At 43.4% G+C, this 25,032-nt stretch overlaps 1 protein-coding gene across 1 annotated transcript in view; it reads right to left on the bottom strand.

Annotated features, from left to right (window-relative positions):
• LOC146833914 (potassium channel subfamily T member 2) overlaps window positions 1-25,032 on the bottom strand; it is a 1,568,236-nt gene that overhangs the window by 457,546 nt on the left and 1,085,658 nt on the right. The window contains exon 15 of the mRNA XM_085599924.1: window positions 546-654. Within this exon, the coding sequence (XP_085456050.1) occupies window positions 546-654 (109 nt within the window). The remainder of the gene's footprint in view (window positions 1-545; window positions 655-25,032) is intronic.

Here is a 25,032-nt window from a genome sequence, read left to right as displayed (position 1 = left end):
GGCTTCTATCACTGATGAGCTCAGCTATGACTGTGCTGCTCCACTTTGCTGACTATGTTAAATTTCTGCAATATTGTGAATGTTACAGACATGCAGAAGCTTCTAATTTTCAATAGCCCATGCACCTTGCTGAAAGCTATTGAACATGTTCTACCGACTTCTAAGAAGCTTGATTGGAATAAGTAAATTGTACATCGATTGTGCAATTTCCTAAACAAATGTCAAATCAATGCCTTCTAATATCAGTGACATTACAATGCGAGGCGTAGATGATGTTTCAGAAGAGTGATCCATGACAATATTTTTCCTTGTTATTTCAATATTCAAGTGATAGGATGAGGGTGAATTTAAAGTAGAATTAAAAAACATTGTACATGATAATGTTGTCTGTGGAGTCCTTGTAAGAGGGACTCAGTTGAAACTATGTGACCTCTTCATAACAATGATTTTGACAATGTCAAGGCAACCTCATAGTAAACATTTGATCTGCTCCCACAATAACACATTCCTCCCAAAAGATACAGCTTTGATAGTCAGAAACTTACTGTCCTCTTGATGTATGGACCAGAAGGGTGATGAGAGTAGAAGTTGCAGGACAAATGCAGTTTAAGGCAAGCATGGCATACTTGAACTCCTCCTCGCACACAACATGATCTACACAAAATACAAATAAAACAGTAATCCATGGAACAATTAAAAAATACATTTTATATTGTTAAAGACTGATAAGGCAAACGTGCTGATTGTTACTAAGAATAAATATTCCTAACAAATTAGTTTTCTGGGCATTTCAGAATTGGTGATTGATAGGAGGTTTCAAAGTGAAAAGGCAACAACGGGGAAATATCTACCCCATGTGTTAGGTCTTGTGTAGAGAATGTGTTAGCTTCCTGCCATAGTCCATGTCATGAAACAATTTTTACAGGCTGCTGCTTCATCCCCTTACATGTATTGCTTGTTGAAGGTGCAAATAATATTTTACGCCAACAAACACTACAGCCATTTGGTGACGGAACAGTCAGTTATGAAGAATGTCATGTTACCTCTTTACATCATTCACCCAATCTGTTAGATTATCAGATGTATGATTCTGCAATGAGAAGCAACTCATGGCAGAGAAGTCTATTTCCAACACTGAGACCCCCACTGTGCAGAGCCCCTCCTTGGGTATGAGAGTAGATTTTAGGTGTTAAAGCTGGAGATAAAATGCAGTCTTTATTTCTCTGTGTTTGCAATAGTACCACTATAAGGAGTCTTAGGGGCATATCAACAACAACCGGCGATAATTATCGCTCAGCGCTCTTAGCGTGAGGATAATTATCGCCGGCTAGCGTGAATTTTTATCGCTGAGATAGCGTGCTATTAGCAACGCTTATCTCAATAGCGATAAAAATCTACACGCTAACAGGCTAACGTGAGATTATCGCTGGAAACCCAGCGATAATCTCACGTTACCTTGTTGATAGGGACAGGCAAACTTAGCCATGATATCCTCCTTCCATAGGATATCATGGCTAAGTCTGAAAATTAGCAGATGTAAAAAAGCAGCGTTAACCGCGGTTAGCGCTGCTTTTTTTGTCTCTAACAGGGTTAGCGACATTCTTGATAATAGGAGAAATGTCGCTTAGCGACATTTCTCCTATTATTTTACTAAGGAACGCCCCTTTTGCATCTCATTAGAGATGCAAGGGGAAGCGTAGAGTAAAAGGGTGCTAACATGCAAATTTGCGTGTTAGCACCCTGTTGTTGATAGGGCGCTAGTTTTATCTCTGCTTTTTTGGCTTTTAAAGCCAAAAAAACAGAGATAAAGCCCTTGTTGATATGCCCCAAAATCACTTAAATTCCTGACATGTAATCTATGGGAGATGGGTACTGGCTTGTAATGGTTGCATGCAGAAGGGCACCTGCAGGATACCAGATTGATAGTCTGATGGGGAGAGGTCTCTGTCTTGATTTAAACTGTAGCTTAGCTCCAACACAGTCAATTTAGAACCTAGAAGTAAAAGTAGGGACTTGTTTAGAATCTCAGCTTATTACTTGGAAGCTTGGCACAAGCAGCAGGGGCTTCCTTATAGGAAGGTGCACATGGTTAATTTAGAGCAACAAAAAACACCACTTGTATTAAGAAATAAATATACTGAAATCCACAACTTAAAAATCAATTTTAATCACCCTTCCCATTGTCCCAAATGCTTGGCAACTGATGGCGATTTTGCACATCTCACCTGGTTATAACCTAGCGGTTATAGGACTTCTGTTTTCTCCCTCCTCTCTTGACCCTGCAATGGTGGTGCTTGGGAACATGCATGGTCTCCCTAAATTCATCCGCAGATTTATTTCCATAGCACTTTTACTGGCTAAACGGGAAATCACCTTACACTAGAGTAGCAAGCGACCATCAACGGACAAGGCCTGGCTTAACCCCTTGCATGCCCGCCCCTTTCCCCGCCCAGTGCCGCGCCTTCCATTAGCGGGCGGAGTTCATGACGAGCTGGACTCGTCATGGGCACAGCGCCACCGCAGCCCATGACGAGTCCAGCTCGTCATGGGCACTGAAGGGGTTAAAATCTATGTCCTATTGTGACAAAATTACAATTGACTATGTACAAAAACAGCCCCCCTACGGCTCGGCCGAGTGATATTTGGGAGTCCCTTCGCACATATCTACTTTCATTGGAATCTAGCAATTCAGATTAAGACTTCCACTCCACTATACACATCTTATATTGCATGTTACATATCAGTGAATGTCTCCTCCACGCTTCATTTAACATCAGTTCCATCATCTTGGGGGCAAATTTATATTTCCATATTTGTGAAAAACAATAAGGACCCTCTAAATTGTGGCACATGTCACCCTATTTATCTGATAAATTGTGATTATAAATTCTCTACCCGGGTTCTGTCTTCTAGACTCACAGCTGTGATAACCTCATTAATAGATGCAATGCAACACAGATTCGTTCCTCCATGGTACACTACCACCCATGTCAATTTTGCCATCTTTGCTTTGGATGTGGCGAGGGAATTAAATGGTTCCACCGGGATGAACCTGGTGGATGCTGAAAAAGCATTCAACAGAGACTCCTGGTGGTACCTGTGGATGGTTATGTCAGAGATGGGACTGGGCCCAGACTTTGTAACAAGGAGCAGGCCTTATATTCATCTTTGACAGCTAGAGAATTCACACATGGGAATGCTCTCTGAGTCCATTCAGATAGGTCAAGGAATGCGTAAGGTTGTCGTCTTTTCCCGATCTTATTTGCCTTATATCTGGAACCCTATATTCGGGTATTACAGATGACAACCGTAATTCCTTTGTTGAGGTTGCACAACTGAATGGTCAAGATGCTAACTTTTGCCAATGATATTTCTGTGCTTGCATCATCTCCGGTCACAGCATTGCGAGCAACAGACGATGAAGCTATGGCATCTGGGCAAGTCTCAGGCTACAAATTAAATATCTATAAAACGGATATCATCTTTAATAAGGAATCTAATAAGGAGGACCCTCAGTAAGTAACTTAAGCCAAGTATTTTGGCATTCAATTATCGCTCAATATAGGAGCTATTGCATCCTTGAATAATGAAACACTTTACACTGAATCTCTTTCTTTATTTAAAAAATTACTTAGGCCTCATCTTGGTCAGATTGGGAGAGGTAACATCATTAAGATGATTATATTGCCACATTATTTATATTTATTTAGGTCTATTCTTTTATACATATGTAAGAGGTTTTTAAAAAAAATAAAGTTGAAAGTATCTGGCAAAAATTCATCTGGGCTTATAAAAAAAACTGCCATCTGCTATCTAGGGAGGTGGGTGGTTACGCTCCCGCTCTTATTGAATTATTATTTACCAGATTTTATGTTTTGGCTTTCTACAGTGGTGGTCCCATTGGTCCAATAATGATTAAGCCAAATCAAGGACTGATTGATACTGCTTATTTCAAGCATACACATTTTAAGACATTATCAGTCCGTCATAAGGTTTGGCAGGCTATACGATCGGCCTGTCACTACCCCAAGTTCATCCATATAGCTTGTTTGGTAACAATCCTAACATCCCACCTTCTTTCTAAGACAGCTTTTTTAAATGTTGGTGAATAGCAATGTTCGGGTGAATTATTTATGAATAGAACCTTTCTATCTTTTCAGGATATGACGTGGGATTACAGGCTCCCCAAAATTGGGGCATTCTGTTACCTACAATTAAGACAATTTGTACAGCGACTTCCCGATAGTGATAATACCATGAACCACATTGAATTCCTCGAGAGTTTCATAAAGTTCAAGAAACGTGGCTTTATAGATTATTTTTATTTGATTAGGGATATCAGAGGAATGTGAGTGATAAATTGGAGGTACTTGCTGCCAAGTGGTCTAGTAGCTTGCAGTGCAATGTGTCTGAGTCAGAGACACGGTACACCAATACGTTGGCTCAGAACACCTTTAATGTCTCCCGGCGCATTCTTTTAAGATCTGAAGGGGCAGATTTATGTTTCCTGGCGCATCCCTGCAAATCAGCAGGGATGCGCCAGGAAAGATGCGTCACGCAAGTTTACCCTTGCGCCACCACAGATGCGCCGCATTTACAATGCAGCGCATCGTGGCGCAATGATAAACAGATGGGAGACGCGTCTGATGGCGTAAGGGCGGCGCATTGCTGGAGTCGTGTCGCAAGCACGACGCAACTCCAGCAATGCTTAGGGGCTACCCATACCTAACATGCTGCGTCGTGCCTTATGCCTGCTTCAAGCAGGCGCAGGGTTTTGATGCAGCAGCGTCGGAAAAGTGACTCAGTGAAATCTTGTAGATTTCACTGCGTCACTTTTCCGAGGCTTGTTCCGAAGGAACGCCTACCCTGCATACATTAAACCTGACGCAGGTTTAATGTAGCGCAGGGCTTTACAACGTGACGCATCTCCTTAGATGCTTCACGTTGTAAATAAGGCGCAACATGGCGCATGGTTTACGCCACCGCTGCGTCACAGAAGTGACGCAACGGCTGCGTAAATGTCTCGCAAGGGGCTTGTAAATCTGCCCCTAAATGATTTGCACTTTACAACATTTAACCTATACAAATGGGGTCTGTGGAAAGCATAGGTTTGCTTTCATTTTGATGAACCTTCTGGCGATGCTGTAAATATTTTTGCAATGTGTGGTACAATCATAGTTTTGGTAAAAAAGTATTTGTATTGATAATTCAACTTTGTAAGATGAATATTATCCCAAATACCAAAACTATTTTGTTTACAGTGACTTCTGCTAGATTAGCAATTGGTCATGCCTGGTAGCAAAAGGAGGCTCCAGTTTCTTTGTCTTGGTGGCTGGAGTTTATATTCTATGTGGCTTGGAGCTTGCAATAATTGAATAACATCCCTGTTATTATAAGCCCAGAAGAATATGGAAACCAGTTAAGAGGGTTTATTGGATCTTTTACCTGGTTGTGACATCACAATATGAAACAATAGCATAGATTTTCTTTTTGTTTCTCATTTGCAATTCTAACTGTTTATGATTTACTATACCTATATATGTTTGATGGTTCTTTCTTGATTCATATTTTTTCTTCTGATTTGATATCATGCCATTCCTGTATGTGTTATGTTATTGTGAAACTTTGATAAACTATAAAAATAAACACAAAGCACTTAAAAAATAATAATTAGTGATGAAGTCGTTTTATTTAGAAAAAACAGATATTCCTATAGCTCTACTAGCTGTGAGCTTCCTTCTGCCATTAAGGAGACTGAGGCCGTGTTCACAGGAGTGTAAACTGTTGTTTCAGGTACCCCATGGATGTTTGATAAAGGGATTCATGGATTTGTATTAGGATTTATACTGGATTTGCCCCATTACAGCAGTAGCATAATTGTAGGACAGTGTTTCTTCTTTCATACTGCTGCATTGAAAATGTTTTTTATGCTTGCATGGCAAAATGTTAATTGTACAAATAATGTATAATTAAAGCATGATGAAAATGCAAAAGGATGAGCCTTGTCCAAACCTGGGGAGATTTAAGGGAAGCAGCAGACAGGAGGGACATAAGTGCCTTCTGGACAATTATAAATAATCCCTGTTTTCAGGACATTGCAGCCCCGGTAGTTGGTACATCTATTCTCCCCGAGCATTGGTTTAATCACTTTAAAAGCTTACATAATTACTTAATTGAGAACCCGCAGGTAGAGGAGCTGTGCCCTTGGCGGGCAGCCACTGAATTTACCCTTGAAGAAGTTACAGTGGGTATTCAGGGGCTAACACACAATAAAGCACCAGGTCCAGATGGGATTCCCCCAGATCTTTTTTAAAACAAGATAGAATTATGGGCTCCTATACTGACACGAGTAATTAATGTAGCCATTGCCGTAGGCATGCCACGATCATGGACATCGGCAATAATAGTGCCAATTTTTAAAAAAGGCAAAAAGGACGACCCGCAGTGCTACCACCCCATATCTTTAATTGATGTGACGGCGAAAGTCCTGGGTAGAGTAATTTTAAACCGTTTGTTAGACTGGGCGGAAGAACATCACATAATCTCAGATCTTCAATATGGATTCAGGACTGGTAGATCAACAACAGACCAGTGCCTGAATCTCTATTTATTAGTGGCCAAATACACCCTAGCAAGCGACCAAGCAGTATATTTGGGGTTCATGGATCTCTCGGCCGCATTTGATCGCGTGAACAGAGGGAAATTATGGGGCCTTATGATTAGATTAGGGGTAGATCTAGACCTAGTAAACATCATGAGAGCACTCCACTGGAACACCTCCGCCAAAGTACGTTTCAACTTGGCTGGAGATACAACTGCACCTTTTTGTTGTACCAGTGGAGTGCAACAGGGCTGCATATTGGCCCCGTTCCTGTTCTCTCTGTATATTAATGAATTGGAACAGGCATTATGTAAGCTGAATGTAGATACTCCAAGGGTGGGCCCCCGTTCAATCCCGGTGTTGTTATATGCCGATGACGCGGTCCTATTGGCACGAACACCGAAAGGTCTGCAGTGTCTAATAGACGGTTTTGTTGATTTTATGGACACACTAGACTTGACAGCCAATTTATCCAAATCTTATGTCTTGCTAGCAGGAACTAAACCTTGTAAAAAATGTACCTATAGAATAGGCACACATACATTAGAACAAGTGAAAACCTTTTCCTACTTAGGTCTTTTATTTGACGGGCTTTTAAATTTTAAATTTTTAATTGAAGAACGGAGCACAAAATTGGTCTCGTCATCAGGGGCTATAATGAATTGTGGGCGAAGGCTGGGTTGGTGGTCACCGGAACAGGTTATGTACCTGTATGGCTCTATTTGCTGCTCTAAAGTAATGTATGGAGCAGAAGTTTGGGGCTTTGCCGGGGTTCGGCAAATACAGACTGAGGAAAATAAATTCTTGAGAAAGATACTCAAAACTCCTCAAAGTTCTCCGGCCCACATTATTCATGCTGAACTAGGGAGGACATACATCGAGGACCTGATCAAGGCCAGACCTATCATGGCTTGGCTTAGGATCTGGACCAACACTGATGCAGACCTAAGTAGACAAATTATCAGAGATTGCATAAGCAGGGACAAGGGGATGTGTATCCCGTCGCTCAAATATGTAAAAACCACCCTGGAGGGAATAGGATGCATGGATCTCTTCACCAACCCTACCACAATTATTTCCCAAGACAAGAATAGAATCAAGAGCTTGCTCCTTGGCAAAGGCTGTTGAGCGCAGAGCCTACATTGAAGGTAGAAAGCCCACAGTTTGCGCTTATAGTATGGTAAAGACAGTAGATGGCATGGAACCATACCTGACTCTTATGCACAATGCATAAAATAGGTTTCTATTTACTCATTTTAGGCTGAACCTTATACACCATTCATTGGCAGACCCTTCTGGTTTTACCGCTACAGTTGAGCAGAAGGGTACCTGCGGCTGCGATAATAAATCTCCGCAGGATACCCTTCACTTTGTTTTATTATGCCCTTTTTATTCTTCTCCTAGGCGTCGCTTCCTAGTAAGAATATTAAAAAACGGCAAGTTTAGACAAGTCAAGGTTGCCTTATTATATCTACAAAGGGCTGAGAACCCACTGACCCATGTATGTATAATACATTTTTTAAGGGTCGCTTTTAGATTAAGAAACACTAGAGGGCAGTTTGGATCAAAAAGGGCTGTACGTATTTAATGAAAATGTTTTAATCTGTAAATGTACTCAATTGAATGTGGGCATTTTTGTCTTTTTTGTACTTTTATGATATTTGTTAGATATTGAACAAAGGTTTGGAATATATATATAATATGTTTTGACATTCTGATCCTTGTTGGTTTATAGCTACTTTAAAATTGGCTCAGTAAATGTATAATGTTTAGTTCAATATTCTGATGATGATAATTGTTTGTAAAATGATCCCCTTTTTGCTTTTCTCAATACAAAATATATTTAAAAAAAAAAAATCTTTTGCTTCTTCCACGCAACCGTTGAAAAAGGGCATCCATCAAGGATCAGTTTTGAGTTCGGCAATGTTCATACCTCTAAAAGCATCTGCTTGGGGACCTCTTGGTAAAGCATGGAGTGCAGACTGTGTGCGAACAACACGCAGTCGATCATTACCATGGTCCAGGATAACGGCCAAGCAGCAGAGGACTTCAAAACATGCTTCACCAACCGGGCTAACTGGGTGAAAAATATCTGCCTTAGATTACATGCCAGCAAAATGGACATCTTAGTTGTAGGCAAGCAACCTTCCATCTGGTCCTCGACCTGGTGGCCCAGCGAGTTAGGGTATTCCCCAACCCAATGCCGCAAAATTACAAACCTGGGCGTCGGTGGCGTGGCTTGGGCGCGCTTGAAGTGAGACGTGTTTCACCGAGTCTCCGCATTGGCGCCTCCCGTACCTGCTTATCCCCTGGTTACCGGGCCCGCTTTGCAGACTGTCAAGCCTGAATGTCTGTGGGAGGGCTCCCTGGAGTCACCTGATGCTGCTGATACCCCTTTGGGGGATAATACCGACTGAGATACCTGGCCTGGAAGGGCCTGTCCCGCCCCGGGCACCATCTTAGGCTCCGGCTGCGGCAGCACTTACAGAGATACCTTACTGTCTTCCCGGCTGTTACGGAATGGCGGAACCATCGGCGAGACGGTCCTGGGCGATCCGATGTCCCTCGACCTCTTTGGGACTCCTGTGACCTCGGTGCTTGCAGAGGCGATCATCAGCCCTACTGCTACCTGGGGCACCCAGCTGTGAAGACTTCCACCCCCCCTGTGTCCCTAGTGAGCGGTGCTCTGAACTAGGTTGCCTGAAGCTGGAAGCACCAGGATGGGGGGAAAACTCTAGGGTGGGAGTCCGGGCCGGCTGAGCATCGTCTGGTTCTCTGAAGCTGAGACTGCCATTTTGTTTCCCCTGGCGGCCTGTGACTATCTGGCTCCCTCTTTGTTGCCCTGCTCTCTCCCCGCGACCCTGACTTCGAGGACCGTTCCGGGGGAGAGCTCATACTGCCTCCTGACTGGGCCCCCCTGACCCCCATGCCCAGGACTGTCACACTCTTGCTTTGCGGGGCCTCCGAACACCTATTGGATGCTGGGGGTGGCCGCTCTGCTTTAGTGGAGGCGGCACTGCCTGCAGGTCCTCTAGTGGGATTTCAGTGACTTTCTCTGCCTCTTCGCCTTGTGCGCCCCTCTCCTGGTCTTCTTGGTCTGCCCCTGGGTTGGAAATCTCGTTAATACTACGGGCCGGGGTCCCGACCTGTGTGGGACCTCTACTTCCTGGTGTGTGTGTGCTGGCCCTGGGTCATTACTGACTGCTCATCCCTCAGTTGCCTGCATGAATGGGCCTGCCTAGGTCTCTTTGACTCTCGACGATCTTGCTCATTTGGGAGGCCCTGGTTCATACCCTCCACCTGTGAGTTAAGAAAGGCGCCGTTTTGGTGCTGGGTGACTCTCTGTTACTCTGCTGTCTCACCACTACCCTCCCCCGAGGTTCTGCCATTGGTTCCCCAGTCTTCCCTGCACGGAGTCCCCTGCATCCTTGATCTTCACAGCCATGCCTCCTAAGCATCAAACCATCAAAGAGACTGATACTGCGGCCTCCCCTGACAATCCGGTGACCTCCATGTGGTCCAAATCGCTCTCTCACACGCAGGAGGATCCCACTGCCTCATTGGCGCCTTCTGGGTCAGCCATCTCTGTGGTGCCAATCACCCAGGCCTATATGACATCCTTCTTACAGGAGATCAAGTCTGAAATTAGCTCCCTTCGCCAGGACCTGAAGACCGGGTTGCAGGACATACGCAGGGAGGTCACCGCGATCGGAGGGAGACAGATTGGATGGCCTTGAGGGACAATGGACGCCAGGACTGAGGACATCAATGGTCTCGGGAAAAAGGTGGCTGAACTGGAGGACCAAAATATCACCCTACAGATGAAACAGGAGGACCTGGAAAACCGCATTCGGCAGAACAACCTCCGCATCCGAGGTGTGCCATTGGGAACGAAAGGGACAGACATCCTATCATACACGGCGGAACTCCTTCATGCCATCCGTACGGGTGAAGGCACGTCACCGCCCATGCTAGATAGGGCACATTGGGTACCTGGCCCCCGCAATCGCCCCAACTTTGTGCCGGACATCATCACGCATGTCCACTTTTTTGCGGACAAAGAAGCCATCCTCCGAAAGGTGCAGGGAGTTCCAGTTGTTTCCTATAATGGGCTCTCTATCCAAATCTACCAAGACCTTGCACCTTCTATGCTTCGCCGGAGGAAAGAGTTCAAACCTGTGACGCACAAACTACAAGACCTCGAGATTAAATATTCCTATTGACTCTGATAGTGATGATCTCCCATCCTCTCGTGCACGACCTACGGGGCCTCTCCAGCTGGAGTGGTCCACCGTTCTTCCTCCTCGTTCCAGACGTCTTTCAAGGGAACTTGACTTGTCTCAAGCCAAACAGGATGCTATCAATGAAGTTTGCTCATTGAGTACCTCCCCGTCTCTCACAAACTAACTGCCTCTTGCTTTCTGATGACCCTGGCTGTGTTCTCCCCCTGTTCCCAGTCTTGGAGGTCTCTCAACCTGGGCCTGGTGGCTGTTTTTTTGTATGCTTACCTCTTCACTGATAGACGGGAGGCTGCCGGCGGAGGCTCTCCGCCTCATGTGTGCCTGTCGCCCCCCCTCTACGGAGTCTCATAGGGGAGTGACTTCCCCGAAATGGCCCGCCTTCGGGAGCCCGGGTTATTCCAAATAGACTCTACATTGACTGCTTTTTCTTTATTTTTTCTCTCCTCTCTTTTCTTCTCTTTTGTTCCTCCTCTTTCCGATTCTTTCCTGATGTGTCTTCCTCAGAGGCCGAGATGTGGCGTTACTTGGGGTCTGTGGAGTGGAGATATTGGTCATTCTGTGGGGTCAATTGGCTTCTTGTCCTTGAGTTCTCTTCATGCTCTTTGTCGCTTTTCTCATCGATAGGTTGCTCCCCCTTCCCTGCGCGATCCTGGTGTGCTGTTTGTTTCCCAGTCCTGGGGTCTGTCTTCTTTAGCTTTCCTGGGGCGCACCTAGCGGGGCCTGGGATGTGCTGGGTTCGGCGCCCTGCTGATGCTGCTGGGACGCGCTATCCCTTCTCTTTCACACCATGACACAGACTGTCACTCTCCTCTCCTTAATGTGAAAGGGCTCAACTCTCCTAACAAACGTTGGCAGGTTTGGCGCTATCTACTTCAACATGACCCTGATGTGGTTTTCCTACAGAAGACCCACTTGCTTTCTTCTGACACTCGCCTTATGTCCCACCGCAAATGTTCCACCCAATACTGGGACTGCTCCTCGTCTAAGGCTGGGGGTGGGGCAATTTTCTTCAAGCCAGGCTGGCGTGCTGTGTCCCCCAATATATGGCTGACGAGTGTGGGAGGTATCTCAAGATTGACATGGTTTGGGGTTGGGGCTCCTGTACCTTTGTTAATGTATACGCCCCAACCGGAAACAAGATGTGTTTTTGCTTCCTCTGGGCAGTCCTTCGGAGGATTGGCCTGGGACCTGGTTTTATCTCTAAATTGATGGCCCCCTATGCGAAACCTACCACTCATATTCGCTTCAACGGCTCTACCACTGCTCCTATCTCTATCCATCGGGGCACTCGCCAGGGGTGCCTGCTTTTTCCTCTATTATTTGCGCTTGTCGTCGAGCCCTTATCTATTGCTATACGTCGCAGCCATGATATACAGTGTATCCGTATTGGGGGAACTGAACACAAGGCTTCCCTCTTTGCCGATGATCTGCTTTTGTCCTTATCCTCTCCGTCGACTTCTCTTCCTGCAGTGGCTGAACTCTTGCGGTCCTTTGAGATCGCTTCGGGCTACCGGATTAATCTGGCAAAGTCCCATGCTCTCAATCTCACGCTCTCAGAGATCCAGGGGCTGCGGGACCTCCTCCCGGTACAGTGGACTGACGATTCGCTATTTGGGCTTGGACCTGACTCCTACGCTCGCTTCATGGTCCTCATCTAATTGGCCTATATTCTGAAACTCTATCTGTGAAGAAATGCGACGATGGGAAGGTCTCCCCTAGTGTGGCTGGGCCGCCTTCATGCTGTTAATGTCCCTTCTTCCTAAAATTCTTTATTTATTCCAGTCTCTCCCTACTCCTATCCCGCATGCGGATATCCAGGCTTTGCAACGTGATTTTACCAGATTCATCTGGGGGATGTCGCGCCCCCGTTTCTCCCATAAAATACTCATGCTTCCCGGATCTCGGGGTGGCCTGGCCTGTCCCAATTTATTGGAATATTATTGGGCATGCCACCTCCATTTTATATTGGAATGGATCGTTCCTGAAAGTGAGAAGCACTGGTTCCACATGGACCATGCAGTGGCCTGTAGACCATTGTGGGATTTAGCCTGGCTCTCGCATGAGGCATGTCCTCGCAGTGTCTACTTAGCGACTCCAACGAGAACGGTCTTGGAGTTTTGGGATAGGCTAGTGCTCCCTCGAGAACTTACGACCTTCCCTTCTCCCAACACCCCGCTGACACACAATTCTGCGTTCCCTCTCGCTTTTCAGCCTCAGGCCTTCGAGTCCTGGATCATAGAGGGTTGACATGTCCTCCAGGATTTCTTTCAGGGTTCTACCCTTCGTTCCTTTGATCAGTGTAAACAATTCTTCCACCTTACTGATAATGCAGGTCTGCAGAATTGTCAACTGCGTCATTGGCTGTCTTCTCCAGAGTACTCTCGGGAGGTGACTCGGCGGCTCACCCCTTTCAAGACTCTGGTCCGTAGATCCGACGGGTCTGGGGGCCTCATCGCCAAAACCTACTCTGTTCTCCAGCACTCTGGGCAATTCCCGCTCCATGGCTACCAAACCCGTTGGGCATCTGATCTGGCGGCTGACATCTCCCCAGAGGAATGGGATCGCATGTGGACAGACATCCTCAAGGTGTATCGTAGCATTCCCCAGCGCGAATCTGCTTATAAACTGATGACACAATGGTATTATACTCCCACCTGTATCCACCAGATGTTCCCGAACACTCCTCAGATCTGCTGGCAGTGCCAGACTGATAGAGGGGACTTCCTGGACATTTGGTGGTCTTACTCGGTACTCACTGTGTTTTGGAAGGAGGTCCTCAGTCACATCAAATAGGTGGTGGGTTTCTTGGTCCCTGCTACCCCCTCCCTGGTGCTCCTGGGCATTCGACATGATACGCTGAAGGCCATGACCTCGGCGCACTGGCATCTCATCCTTCACCTACTGGGAGCAGCGCAACAGTCCATTGCCTCTGGCTGGAAGCGGCCCCACCCCCGCCCATTGCTGCATGGTTTCTCCGGCTGTGAGATGTCCTTTCAGTGGAACTGCTTACTGCTTGTCTCACCCACACTGACACTCGCTTTGACCGCATTTGGCACCCACTTATACACCATCTTACTAAAACCGAACACTCTTGCTTGATGCCCCCTAGACTGCGGGCCCTGCAGCTGTTTGACGACCCCCTGGTATCCTTCTCCCGTGGCATGAGACCAACCTCCGCAGAGTAAATTGCTATACCTCCTGGGCGGCTCCTTCGAGCCCTGTGAGTGATGGCCTCCACTCTGAGCCTTGACCTCTCCCCCTCTTCCCCCTTTCTTAGAGGCATCCGCTGCTATCCTCTTTTTCTTTCTCCACCCCTTTGGGAACTGTGTTCTTTATTGTTCTTCTCTTATTCTTCCTGTCTGCTCCTTCCTTCTGTTCCCCTCCCTTTTCTCCTTTTTCTGTCCTTTCTCCTTTTTTCTCCGTTATTTGATGATTCTTATGTTATTTACCGCAATGAACATTGGTGCTGTTGCAGTACGACCTGTATTTTCCACAGGGGCGGAGGGTTTCGCTTTCACAAGACCTTGTTAGTCTTGACCAATTGGTTGAGTTCCAGATGGAGTTGTTGTTTTCTCCCTTTACTGGACAATGAAACTCTAGCCCGGCCCCTGCTTTTTGGCCCGCCACATAGCTCCCCCTCCGGGCTTGGCGAGAATGTTCTCCCGGACATTGGCCCCTACATTTTGGACATTTACTATGCCCTCATCGAATCTTTATAACCTAGCTCTGCCCCCACTTACGGGGTCTTAGGTCTGATTGTTTATTTTGTAACCTCTTTTTGTTGCTACCTGCTCTTGCCCCTTACTCTCTGCGACATGTACTATTTTCTATTTGTTTGTCTTCAATAAACAAATATTAAACAAAAACCTGGGAGTCTGGCTTGACTCTGCTCTATCCCTCTCGGACCAAATTTCCACCCTCGCAGGTTCATGCTTCGGAACCTTAAAAATTATCAGAAAGATCCTTGGTCTTATTCCAGACTGTGCAAAAAAAACAGCAGTCCAGGCCCTTGTGACTTCTAGATTAGATTATTGCAACATCCTGTACCTGGGGGCATCCAGGAAGAGCATACACAGGTTATAGCGGGTACAAAAAGCAGCAGCTTGGATGCTGCTGAATATCCCTAAATCCGCCCCCACAGGGCCGGCCCTGGAAACTCTCCATTAGCTCGCCGTGGAGAAAAGGATATCCTTTAAAGCTCTATGTTATGCTCACAGAATATTACAGGGCAAAGGCCCGAAATACCCGATTCCGATGATCCAACCTTACCATCCAATGTGCTGCCTGAGATCTGCTGGTACTGGACTGGTTAGGGTCCGTTAAACAACAGAAAACACATTGGCGGCACCTCCTTCAGTTTCCTGGCAACCAAACTCTCTCCCTCTACATCTTAGATTAGAGTCATCGGAACCAGCCCTCCAAAAACAGCTCAAAACTTGGATGTTTAAGAAACAACTTAACAAACAGTAGATCCTGCCCAGTCTCTTTCTATCTAGCTCAGTCGCTTTTTTCAGCGCGGAGACACTCCGAATTGGAGTAACCAAGCGCTTTACAAGCTGCAAATAAAATAAATAAATAAAAGTAAACTGAGGTGGGGGGCACCAGTGAAGTAAGGTGCATCATCCTTTCACTTATTTCAGTAAAGATGTGTTCCAGAAATCTATTAAATTGATGAGAAGTGTAAGTCAAACACCCCTGAGGGTTGTCCAGTGCCTTAGTATTCTCTCATGAATTAGCCTCTTAGAATTTTATAACTGTCTTACTCCTGTGGATGTTTTGGATCAATTCATGGCTTCACAAACGTTTAGTACTGATTGAGTCTGCCAGAAACTCCTTTTGAATCATGAATCTCATTGCAAAGTTCGATCAAACACCTAAAATAAAAAGGAGCATTTTTATTAAAAAAATCACGTGGTGCAGCAAGCCACCTTGCTGTGTGGCCTGATAAGGAAATGGCAGGAATGCGCTCTATATAACATAATACAGCACATTCCTGTCTTTTGCCTGTTCCAGTGCACAATGTGCTGCCTAGCGCTAACACGAGGACCCCTGCACCACGGTGGAAGGGTTCCAGCTTTGTAGGCAGGATTATTTTGTGCAGGAAGGGAAAACTTCCTGTACAAAAACAATCCCCTGAGGCATTTTCCTCTTTCTACGTGTGCTTCAGAATGCAGCACGCATAGAAAGTGAAGAGAAATAAATATATTTCTCTTCGTTACACCTCACCTGGGTAGGCACAGCATTTTGATGGATTCCCAGGTCTACCACTAGTGGTAATCTGAGAATGCAGCAAAATGCATGAGAAAACCCACGCTCCACCCATGGAACGCCTCCCTGGAGCAGAGTAACACAACACAGCGATTTGTTTCCTTACTCTAGATACATCAAGCTGCACAAGGTCACGCAAGGTGGGCTTGTGTATCTTGATAAATATTACCAGTTGCGTCACTCTTGCACCCCATTGTATGGTGCAAGGGTGACGCAACTCTTTAATAAATATAAGATACTACATTAACTTTAGTAGTACGCAAATGATTAAAAGAACCACTTGGTGACAGGATTGGTTCAGCAGCCTATAATTTGGAAGTCTTTGAAATAAACTGAAATGGGCTATTGTGTAACTTAATATGATATCTTTACAAGATTCTGTATCAGTGGATTATCTGTCTGAGTTAGATGAACATCAAACATGCATGATTCAGCTCTTCATTCTTTTAAGTTGCTAAATGAGGCAGGTGTTTTAGGAAGTCCAACTCTTCTGAAAGGCAAATACAGTGTTTAAGTAGGGGGTTCTGAAATCAAAGGAATGGCATGAATGTGGTCCTGGATATTAAGGTTGGTCTTGTCATCTTGCACAATCCAAGCCCTTCTTCTGAAAAATATCACAGAATATATGGAGCTTAATAAGGGACTCAAATGTACATGTAAAGACACACCACAGAGCTCCCTAATCCAACGTCAACTAATAGGGTTCAGAAAGCTGCACTATTGCAAGGATTCCACAGAAAGTACTTGCTAAGGCATCAGAGAGTGGTGCTAACTGTCTGTCTTGTTTAATTTATTACTTTTTTGAGTGTGTTAGGGGTTCTTGGTGGGTAGTTTTTTTAAAAGTTTATGTTAGTGAATTATTATTATTTTAACTATTCAATTGGTCATATTTTGCTATTTATTTTCAAACCTTATTGTCTCAGTTTTAAAATTCATGTTATGTTTGGGTTGTGGCGTTGATTGAATGGTTGAGTTTTTAATATTTTAATTAATAATATGCACATTGATTATTTGTTAATTATGTTAATAATTACATTGCTAATTTTTTATTCACACGGTTAAATATTTTTTAGTTAATGACTTATTCTTTCATTTCAGATTGTTGGGTTTACTGGGAGATTGGATGGGTAGTGTTTTTATGATGTATTTAAAAAATATATATAAATGTATTTTTTGGAGTATTTTTGCTTATGTGAATAGTGTTAAATTATTGAAAACCATTTTTAGTAATAGTGCACTTTCAATATTTTTGTTGGAACTGGATTTAGAATAGCAAATCTGATCCCCTCTGTCACGTCACCAACTATATGTACTTTTCACAATTTTTGATGGGACTGGACTTACAATGGTAATACTGCCCTTCTCCAATGATATGTATTTTCCCCAATGTTTGTTTGCCAGTGTTAGAATAGTAAATCTGACACCACCAAATATATGCACATACCTCAATGTTTGTTGGACTGGATTTAGAATAGCAAATTTGACCCAACCCCCACAGGTATGTACATGTTCTCCAATGCTTCTTGGCAGGAACAGTAAACCTGAAACCTTCAAATATATGCACTTTCTCCAATGATCTTGGACTGGAGTTAGAATAGTAAATCTGACCCCCAAATACATATGTATTTTTCCCAGTATTTGCTGGACGGGAGTTAGAATATCAAATCTGACCTCCCTATATGTATATCCACTCTCTCCAATGTTATGTTGTGTTATGCAGATTTATAGAGTGCACTATCTCCTGGGAGGGTATCCTGGCACTAAGCAGGTATGGGTCTAACCAAAACCCCATGCCTTCTGCTTCCAGGGAAATTTAAGAAGATGGGAGGAGGCTTCTATGTGTAGCTGCAGATCATTGCATGCTTTGGGAGCAAAGTAGGAGAAGGCTCGACCACTGGATATGGTTTTCTGTATGAATGGGATGTGTGCAAGTAGAAATCTGGACAATAAGAGGTGTCATGAAGGTTTGTGAAAGCAGATGCTATTGTCGAGGTATGCTGGACCAGCATTATGTAGTGCCTTGAAGGTGTGGATGAGGAGTTTGAAATGCGCTTGTTTGTGTGTGGGGAAATAGTGGAGCTCCTTCAGGGATGGTGTGATATGAGTGTGAAATGGAAGGTGGACAGTAATTTTTATGGCCAACTTCTGAATGGTCTGCAGCCTTCTGGTGAGGTTTTTGTTGATCTTGGCACAGAGGGTGTTCCCATAGTGCATCTTGCTTTTGACGCATGATGGCTTTTCAGGTGCTGATTATAAGCCATTTGAAAATCTTCCTCAGCATCTTCAGGTATGGAAGCATGAAGTGGTGATTGCATTGAAGTGGGTAGCCATGATTACAAACCCAAGACTCGTAGCTTTTTCAGTGTTACCTCTGTTGGCCAGCAGATGGTGTCCCACGATGAAGTGTTCTTACTGATGATCTTGATTTTGGTGTTGTTTATCTTCAGGCATTTGGTCCTCATCTAGGTTGTGATTTCAATCATGCAAGCTTGATCCTGTTCCTGGTACTGGGTGTCTTGTCCATGAAGAAGGGAATAGGTTGAGTATTCTTCAGATAGGAGAGGACGGTGAGATTTTAGGAGTGGATGATGCTGGCTAGAGGGATCATGTATTAGTTGAATACTGTTTGGCACAGGAAGGATCTTTGCGGAACTCTGAAGATGAGGTTGCATGCATCTTAGGTGTATGGTGCTGGGTTGACTTGCAGGCTCCTTCCAGTCAGGAATTGGGAGATCCATCAGAGTGCATGTCCTTGGATTCTGATGTTGTGTATGTGTTGGATAAGGATGGGGTGGGAAGTGCTGTGGAGAGGTCCAGGAGGATGAGGGCTGCCAAATCTTCACCCTCCAGTGTCATGCAGATGTTATCTGTGGCGACGATGAGGACATTTTCAGTGGTGGGGTTTGGTCTGAAACCAGAAACAGTAGGGCATAGGAGATGGTTGGACTGAATATAAAATAGTAACTTAGACTTCTCCAAATATATGCACATTCCCCTGTGGTAGAGGTGCTAGAGTTAGGATAGTAAGTCTGAGCCCTTTAAATATTTGCACCTTCCCCAGAGTTAGTTAGACATGTGTTAGAACAGTAAATCTGACCTTCTGGAATATATGCACTTCACCAATATTTGTTGGGCTGGAGTTAGCATAGTATATGTGCCGTCCACACCCCCACAAAGATATGCACTTTACCCAGTTTGTGTTGGATTGGAGTTAGAATAGTAATTCTGCCCAGACCAATTTATGTGTTTCCACTAGATTTTGCTGGATTCAAGTTATAGTGGTGCATTCAAAATACTGGTACCTTATATTATAACTATTTTCAGCATTCTAAATTTAAATGAATATTTATGCATCTTTTTCTTTTTTTATTATATTTGGTTGTTTTTCTTTTCTTTAATTATTAGCTTTTAACAATCTAAATTTGTGTTAATTTAAAAATGATTTCTATATGTATAAAAAATGTAATCAATATTTTTGTAGCACAATATCTTTGTGGTCAACCTTCTGATATACCTGGGCTACTCATTAACATGGAAGGAAGAATTTTTAAACAGCAGAATTAGAAACACTGATACTTATATTTAGATTAAGGTAATGCTCTCCTGCACCTTATCAGCATGGATAGTACACGATCAATGGCTCAGGCAGCCGACTCTGAAGATGAGATAGTCAGATTACCATCTTCTGTTTACCACGTATATGTTAAGTGTACAATAAAGGACGGTAGGGATAGAGCTCAAGTAGAAGAATCAATTGGTATATTTTCTGTGGCATGTTTGTTGTCGGGTTCCTGATGAAGCAATGAAAATTTGTTGAGGCATCCATGAATCCTAGGTGGAATGGGATGCTTATCCCCTGTTAAAATCTTATAGAACTATTTTAACCTTTTTACCTTTCGGAAGTTGAAAAAATGAGGAGCATTACAATGAAAAACAATAATTCATTGCTAATTAAGTACCCAAAAACTATTTTTCTGTCAATTAATACATGTTTTAATACACTATGAATCAATTTAGTAAACCTAAATCATCAAAAATGAATTATTAACATTTTCAATTATGTGTTAAAAGAACAAGAAACAGGTGAACATCGGAGATGATTTCCAATGGATATTTGAAATAATTACTCAAAATAGACTAAAACTAAACTTAGAAATGTAAGAAACAACAATTAAATTAGAATTCAGAATAGTTGTTGACAGCAGATGTTTTGAGGGATCTAGAGAAGCATAATTAACAGATTTTGCTATCAGGAATGACAATAGTACAGGTAATGAGCCAAGAAGCATGTACCTGAAGGGCTATGTAAGGAGTTAAAATGATGGCAACTGAAATGGGATTTAGCTGACACAATTAGTCTAGCTGTTTTGTAATTAGATATAATGAAATCAACTGGACATAGATTAAGTGTATAAGGATAGCTGATATGTGATGTTAATTTTCAGAGACATAGAGAACTTTGCCAATGTCCCTAGAAGGGCAGAATATTGTATGTATCAAGAATGGTTGTTTATAATTTACTGGCAGAAGTAGGATGTTATATACAAAGATAGTTGCTACAGCTTGGAAATCCACTGGAGACAGTTGTGTGCAATTTGGACGTCCTGAAAGGAGAAGGCAGTGCATTTCTCGTCTTTGCTAGAGCATGCAATAATGCTGTGCATCTCTGGTCCTCACCCTCTCAGCGAGGAAAGACATCCTGTCCTACGCAGCTTGATTAGTGTGGATGCTTCTGTGGCCGGAGTTACATAGAGGGTTGTTCTTCAGCTTAAACAGACAGTAGTCCCGCGAACACAGCAGTCAAGGCATGGTGTCAAGCCTGGGGATCTTCTTCTTTGAAACTCGAAAACTCCAAAAGGTAGACCTGGCTTGCCTTAAATATAAGACTCCCCAAGATGGTTACATTTCTAGTGGTTGGTGCCTGAACTTCCCAAACCAAGATTTTGTTAATCTTTTTCCTGTGATGACATTTTCTGCTTAGGCCATATATGAGGAGGGATTGCTAGGAGAAGGGCTCATTCCTTTCCTTATTTTTCAACCTGTTCATTACCCACTCCGCAGACAAGAAAATGCTGCTGAGTAAGCGAAGAACAGGATGAAAAATAATGGAAGGAATGTTTTGCTGTACTTTTTCTGCAGCAGAATTCCTTCTAGATTTCCTTGTTTCTAAAGCACCTATACTGGGCTCTCCTAAACCTGATTCAGAGTGGATTTAGGGCCTTGCTTAGAAACTTCTTTATCATCCATTTTCTTCAATCAAGACAAACCAATATTGTCAAAGAGGTTTTTTTCTTCCATTTCCGTTTCTTTAGGACCTTCTTAGGGAGACACGACAACTTTTCATATATGTTACTGGGCAGGGTGCCACAAGAACTACTTTGAAGTGTAGTCCATTTTTCAGGCAGTCAGGAAAGAAACTAGAGGGACCTACGTTCTGTAATGTTTCTGAGATTACTCTAGTTGCTCATGACTGAGGTTTAGCAATTTTATAACTATGTCAGATTAGGCAGAGGTAAGAAAATGCCTGCTGAAGTAAATCTAGGGCAGAGTGTATTTCAAAAGTATTTTGTAAAGTTAAAAGTTAATTTAAGAATTTAGAAGGCATTTGAACAATTATATAAAGACCAATACTTCACATATAACTCGCGGCTCAGTTTCTAGTCTTTCCCTCATTGCCTTATTAAATACTAATACATCTTCAACATTTTACTTCCGATTATTTATTTCTCTGTGCAATAAACACTGAATCAGTCCACGTGTCTGTCTGTCTCTGCCCATGACCTTACCCTAGGCAGAAGGTCTGTGTAAAACATGTCATCTGTGGAGGTAACCATGGTGCTACCAATTGCAAAATGCTGTTGTTCCATAATGTATTTATATTTATTAACATACTTATCCTAGAACTTTGAAGCAGTCATATAAGAATATCTACTCTGCCCAGTTGCATCCAAGCTTTACCATACAGAGTTCCTCTGATACCCTAACATCCGAAGACATGCTCTCACAATATTTGGTTAGAGCGATAGACCTGCCATGAGATTTTGAACCGCTCTCCCAAGATTTGAGCGGATTGAAGATATTTTCATTTTTTTTCTCAATCTCTCTTACATTGTCTCATATCATGTCTTCTCTATCTCTCTAATACACTGTCCCTCATATCAGTGTTTTCTTGGTTGCTTCAGTATCTTCATTACATTTCTCTTCGTCCTTTACCTAAATCATACTCTATCTATCTCTACCTCTTTCCTCTTCTGTTAAGTTTCATTCAGTCCCTCTCTTTGTTTGGCTAAGCGTTAGGGAATTTTGTCCCTGACCTAACTATCATAGTAATAAATAGAGCAACATATGCCCTCGAATATACACTACAGAGCAATATAGCAAAATAAACATGCAATTAAATTGTTAGCTCAAATTCCAAGGCAAATCTAGAATTGAAAATACACAAGATGGTGGAATTAGATATGTTTTAAGAACATGGGTGACCTGTACATGTATGATTTGAACAGCATGGAACAGCATATGTCTGCACAACTTGAGATGTAAAACTTCTCATTAACAAAAGCCAGGATATGGGATTACTAAACAATGATAACAAATCAGTGCAAAGCGCACAACATGAGAGTTACACAATCTAAAGCAGTGTATTTAAATTCGATTTGTATTTTTGTAGGCACTACTTGTGTTATACATTAATATTATGCAATGTTGAAAAACTAGTCCTTAAATTTTACAGATGGCAATAGCTAATATTAATTCCAAAAGAGTGAAACTTATAAAATTAGGCTGCCATGATCTCAAGTCCAAAAAGAACAGTTGATGGACAGAATGCAGAAAAATGTCATACATTAACCCCAGTACAGAGATCTGGGCCTAAATCCGTCGTTTTTTTGCTCACCATGCCATTCCAGTGTGAACCCAGCCATATGCAAATCAGTCTTGACCTTGTGCCTCATGGGAACAGTCCAGCCCAAACTGCCAAGCCAGGTTCTTCCTGGACTGGAAACAAGCATCCTAGGACCGGTTTTGGGGTTTCACCCCTCATCAGCCAGGATAGTTTGATTCTAGTGGCATGGAGAGCACGGGACCCACATCCGGGCATACCAGTCCCACTCGGGGTGATAAATGCAAAAAGAACAGTTGATGGACAGAATGCAAAACAATGTCATACATTCACCCCAGTACAAAGATCTGGGCCTAAATCCATCGTTTTTTTGCTCACCATGCCATTTCAGTCTGAACCCAGCCATATGCAAAACAGTCTTGACCCTGTGCCTCATGGGAATAGTCCAGCCCGAACTTCCAAGCCATGTCCTCCCTAGACTGGGAACAAGCATCCTAGGACCGGTTTCGCAATTTCACCCCTCATCGGGCAGGATTGCTCGATTCTAGTGGCCCGGAGAGCATGGGACCCACGTCTGGGCTTACCCGTCCCACTAGGGGTGACAAATGCAAAAAGAACAGTTGATGGACAGAATGCAGAACAATGTCATACATTCACCCCGTATGGAGATCTGAGCCTAAAACCACTTTTATTTTGCTCACCATGTCATTCCAGTTTGAACCAAGCCATATGCAAATCAGTCTTGACCCTGTGTGTCATGGGAACAGTCCTCCCTGGACTGGAAACAAGCATCCGAGGACCCGTTTCGGGGTTTCACCCCTCATCAGCCAGGATAGCTTGATTCCAGTGACATAGAGAGCACGGGACCCACGTCTGGGCATACCCGTCCCACTCGGGTGAAAACTCATATCTAGAAAGAGTGCTTCAGGTAATTATATTCAAGAACGAATCATGCAAAAATAAATCCCCTTACTTCTAATTAATTTCATATTGATGGATTTGCCGGAATTCATGTGTGGTTCAGAACGGGAGTATCAGCACTTTTGCTAAAATATGGAGCACTACATTCAGAGCTGGGAAACATATGAGGGAGTCATAATTGGCCTACACAATATTTTGATTGGCAGACGTTCAACTGGTGCAGACTATTTTGGCAGACAATTTTACAGAAGAACAGCATCACTAACCAGAAAATTGTATGTGTCATTTTATTTCGCATTGACATGAATTTCAATTAGCATACCATGTACTAATATACCACACTGACATACGATGGGGTGGATGAATATGAAGTGTGCATTAATAAATTGGTATAGTTACCATAATGACGTGCCATAAAGCTATCCTACTCTGAATCCCTATGAATGGGTGTTGGAAATTGGGTTACTGGTTTGGGGGGGATACTCTCAAGCAGCTACCACAATTCTTGTCAGGCTGAAACACAGGCAAATCCCAAATTAATCTGTGCTCAACCCTCTCTTAGCTTGATACAACAGCAGTCAGGCTTACCTTAGAGGCAATGTGTAAAGTATTTATGCAGCACTTCAAACAGTAGGAAAGTAAGAACACAACAAAGGAAAAATCCCACAACAATTTAGACTAAATTGAGTAAAATGTAATACACTATTTGACACCAAAAACAAAAATCCAATCAGTAGAACCGGAGCTATGCAGTTTTAAACATTTAGGTCAAAAAAGTGCTTAAAAGCAGGATTTGCACCAACTGTGGTTATCTGGTTGCACTGGATCGGGACAAAGGGCAAGTTCAGGACAACTGCGATTGAGCATGGGCCAGATACTGGGACCGAGTTAGCTCCTCTGAGAAATGTACCTAAAATTCTGGTAGTGGAGCATTGCGCCGTTCATTGGCTGTCCTGAGATATGATGATAGGTCCACTTCGAAGATGCGTTGTGAAGCAGTGGTTCCAATGAGCTGCAAGGTTTGTGATGCAGGCTTATGTCGAGGATGTGTCATGTTGTGTTGGTTCTGATGAGAAGCTGTGAGGTCCACGTCAAGAATGGGTCACGCAGTGACAGTTCTGATGAGCTGTGTGTGCTGATATTTGGGCTTTAGTCAAAGC

The sequence above is a fragment of the Triturus cristatus genome, chromosome 4_2 (assembly GCF_964204655.1).
Source record: "Triturus cristatus chromosome 4_2, aTriCri1.1, whole genome shotgun sequence".
Taxonomy (NCBI): Eukaryota; Metazoa; Chordata; class Amphibia; order Caudata; family Salamandridae; genus Triturus; species Triturus cristatus.
The sequence above is the reverse complement of the archived record's forward strand: the minus strand, read 5'-3'. Positions and strand labels throughout refer to the sequence as shown.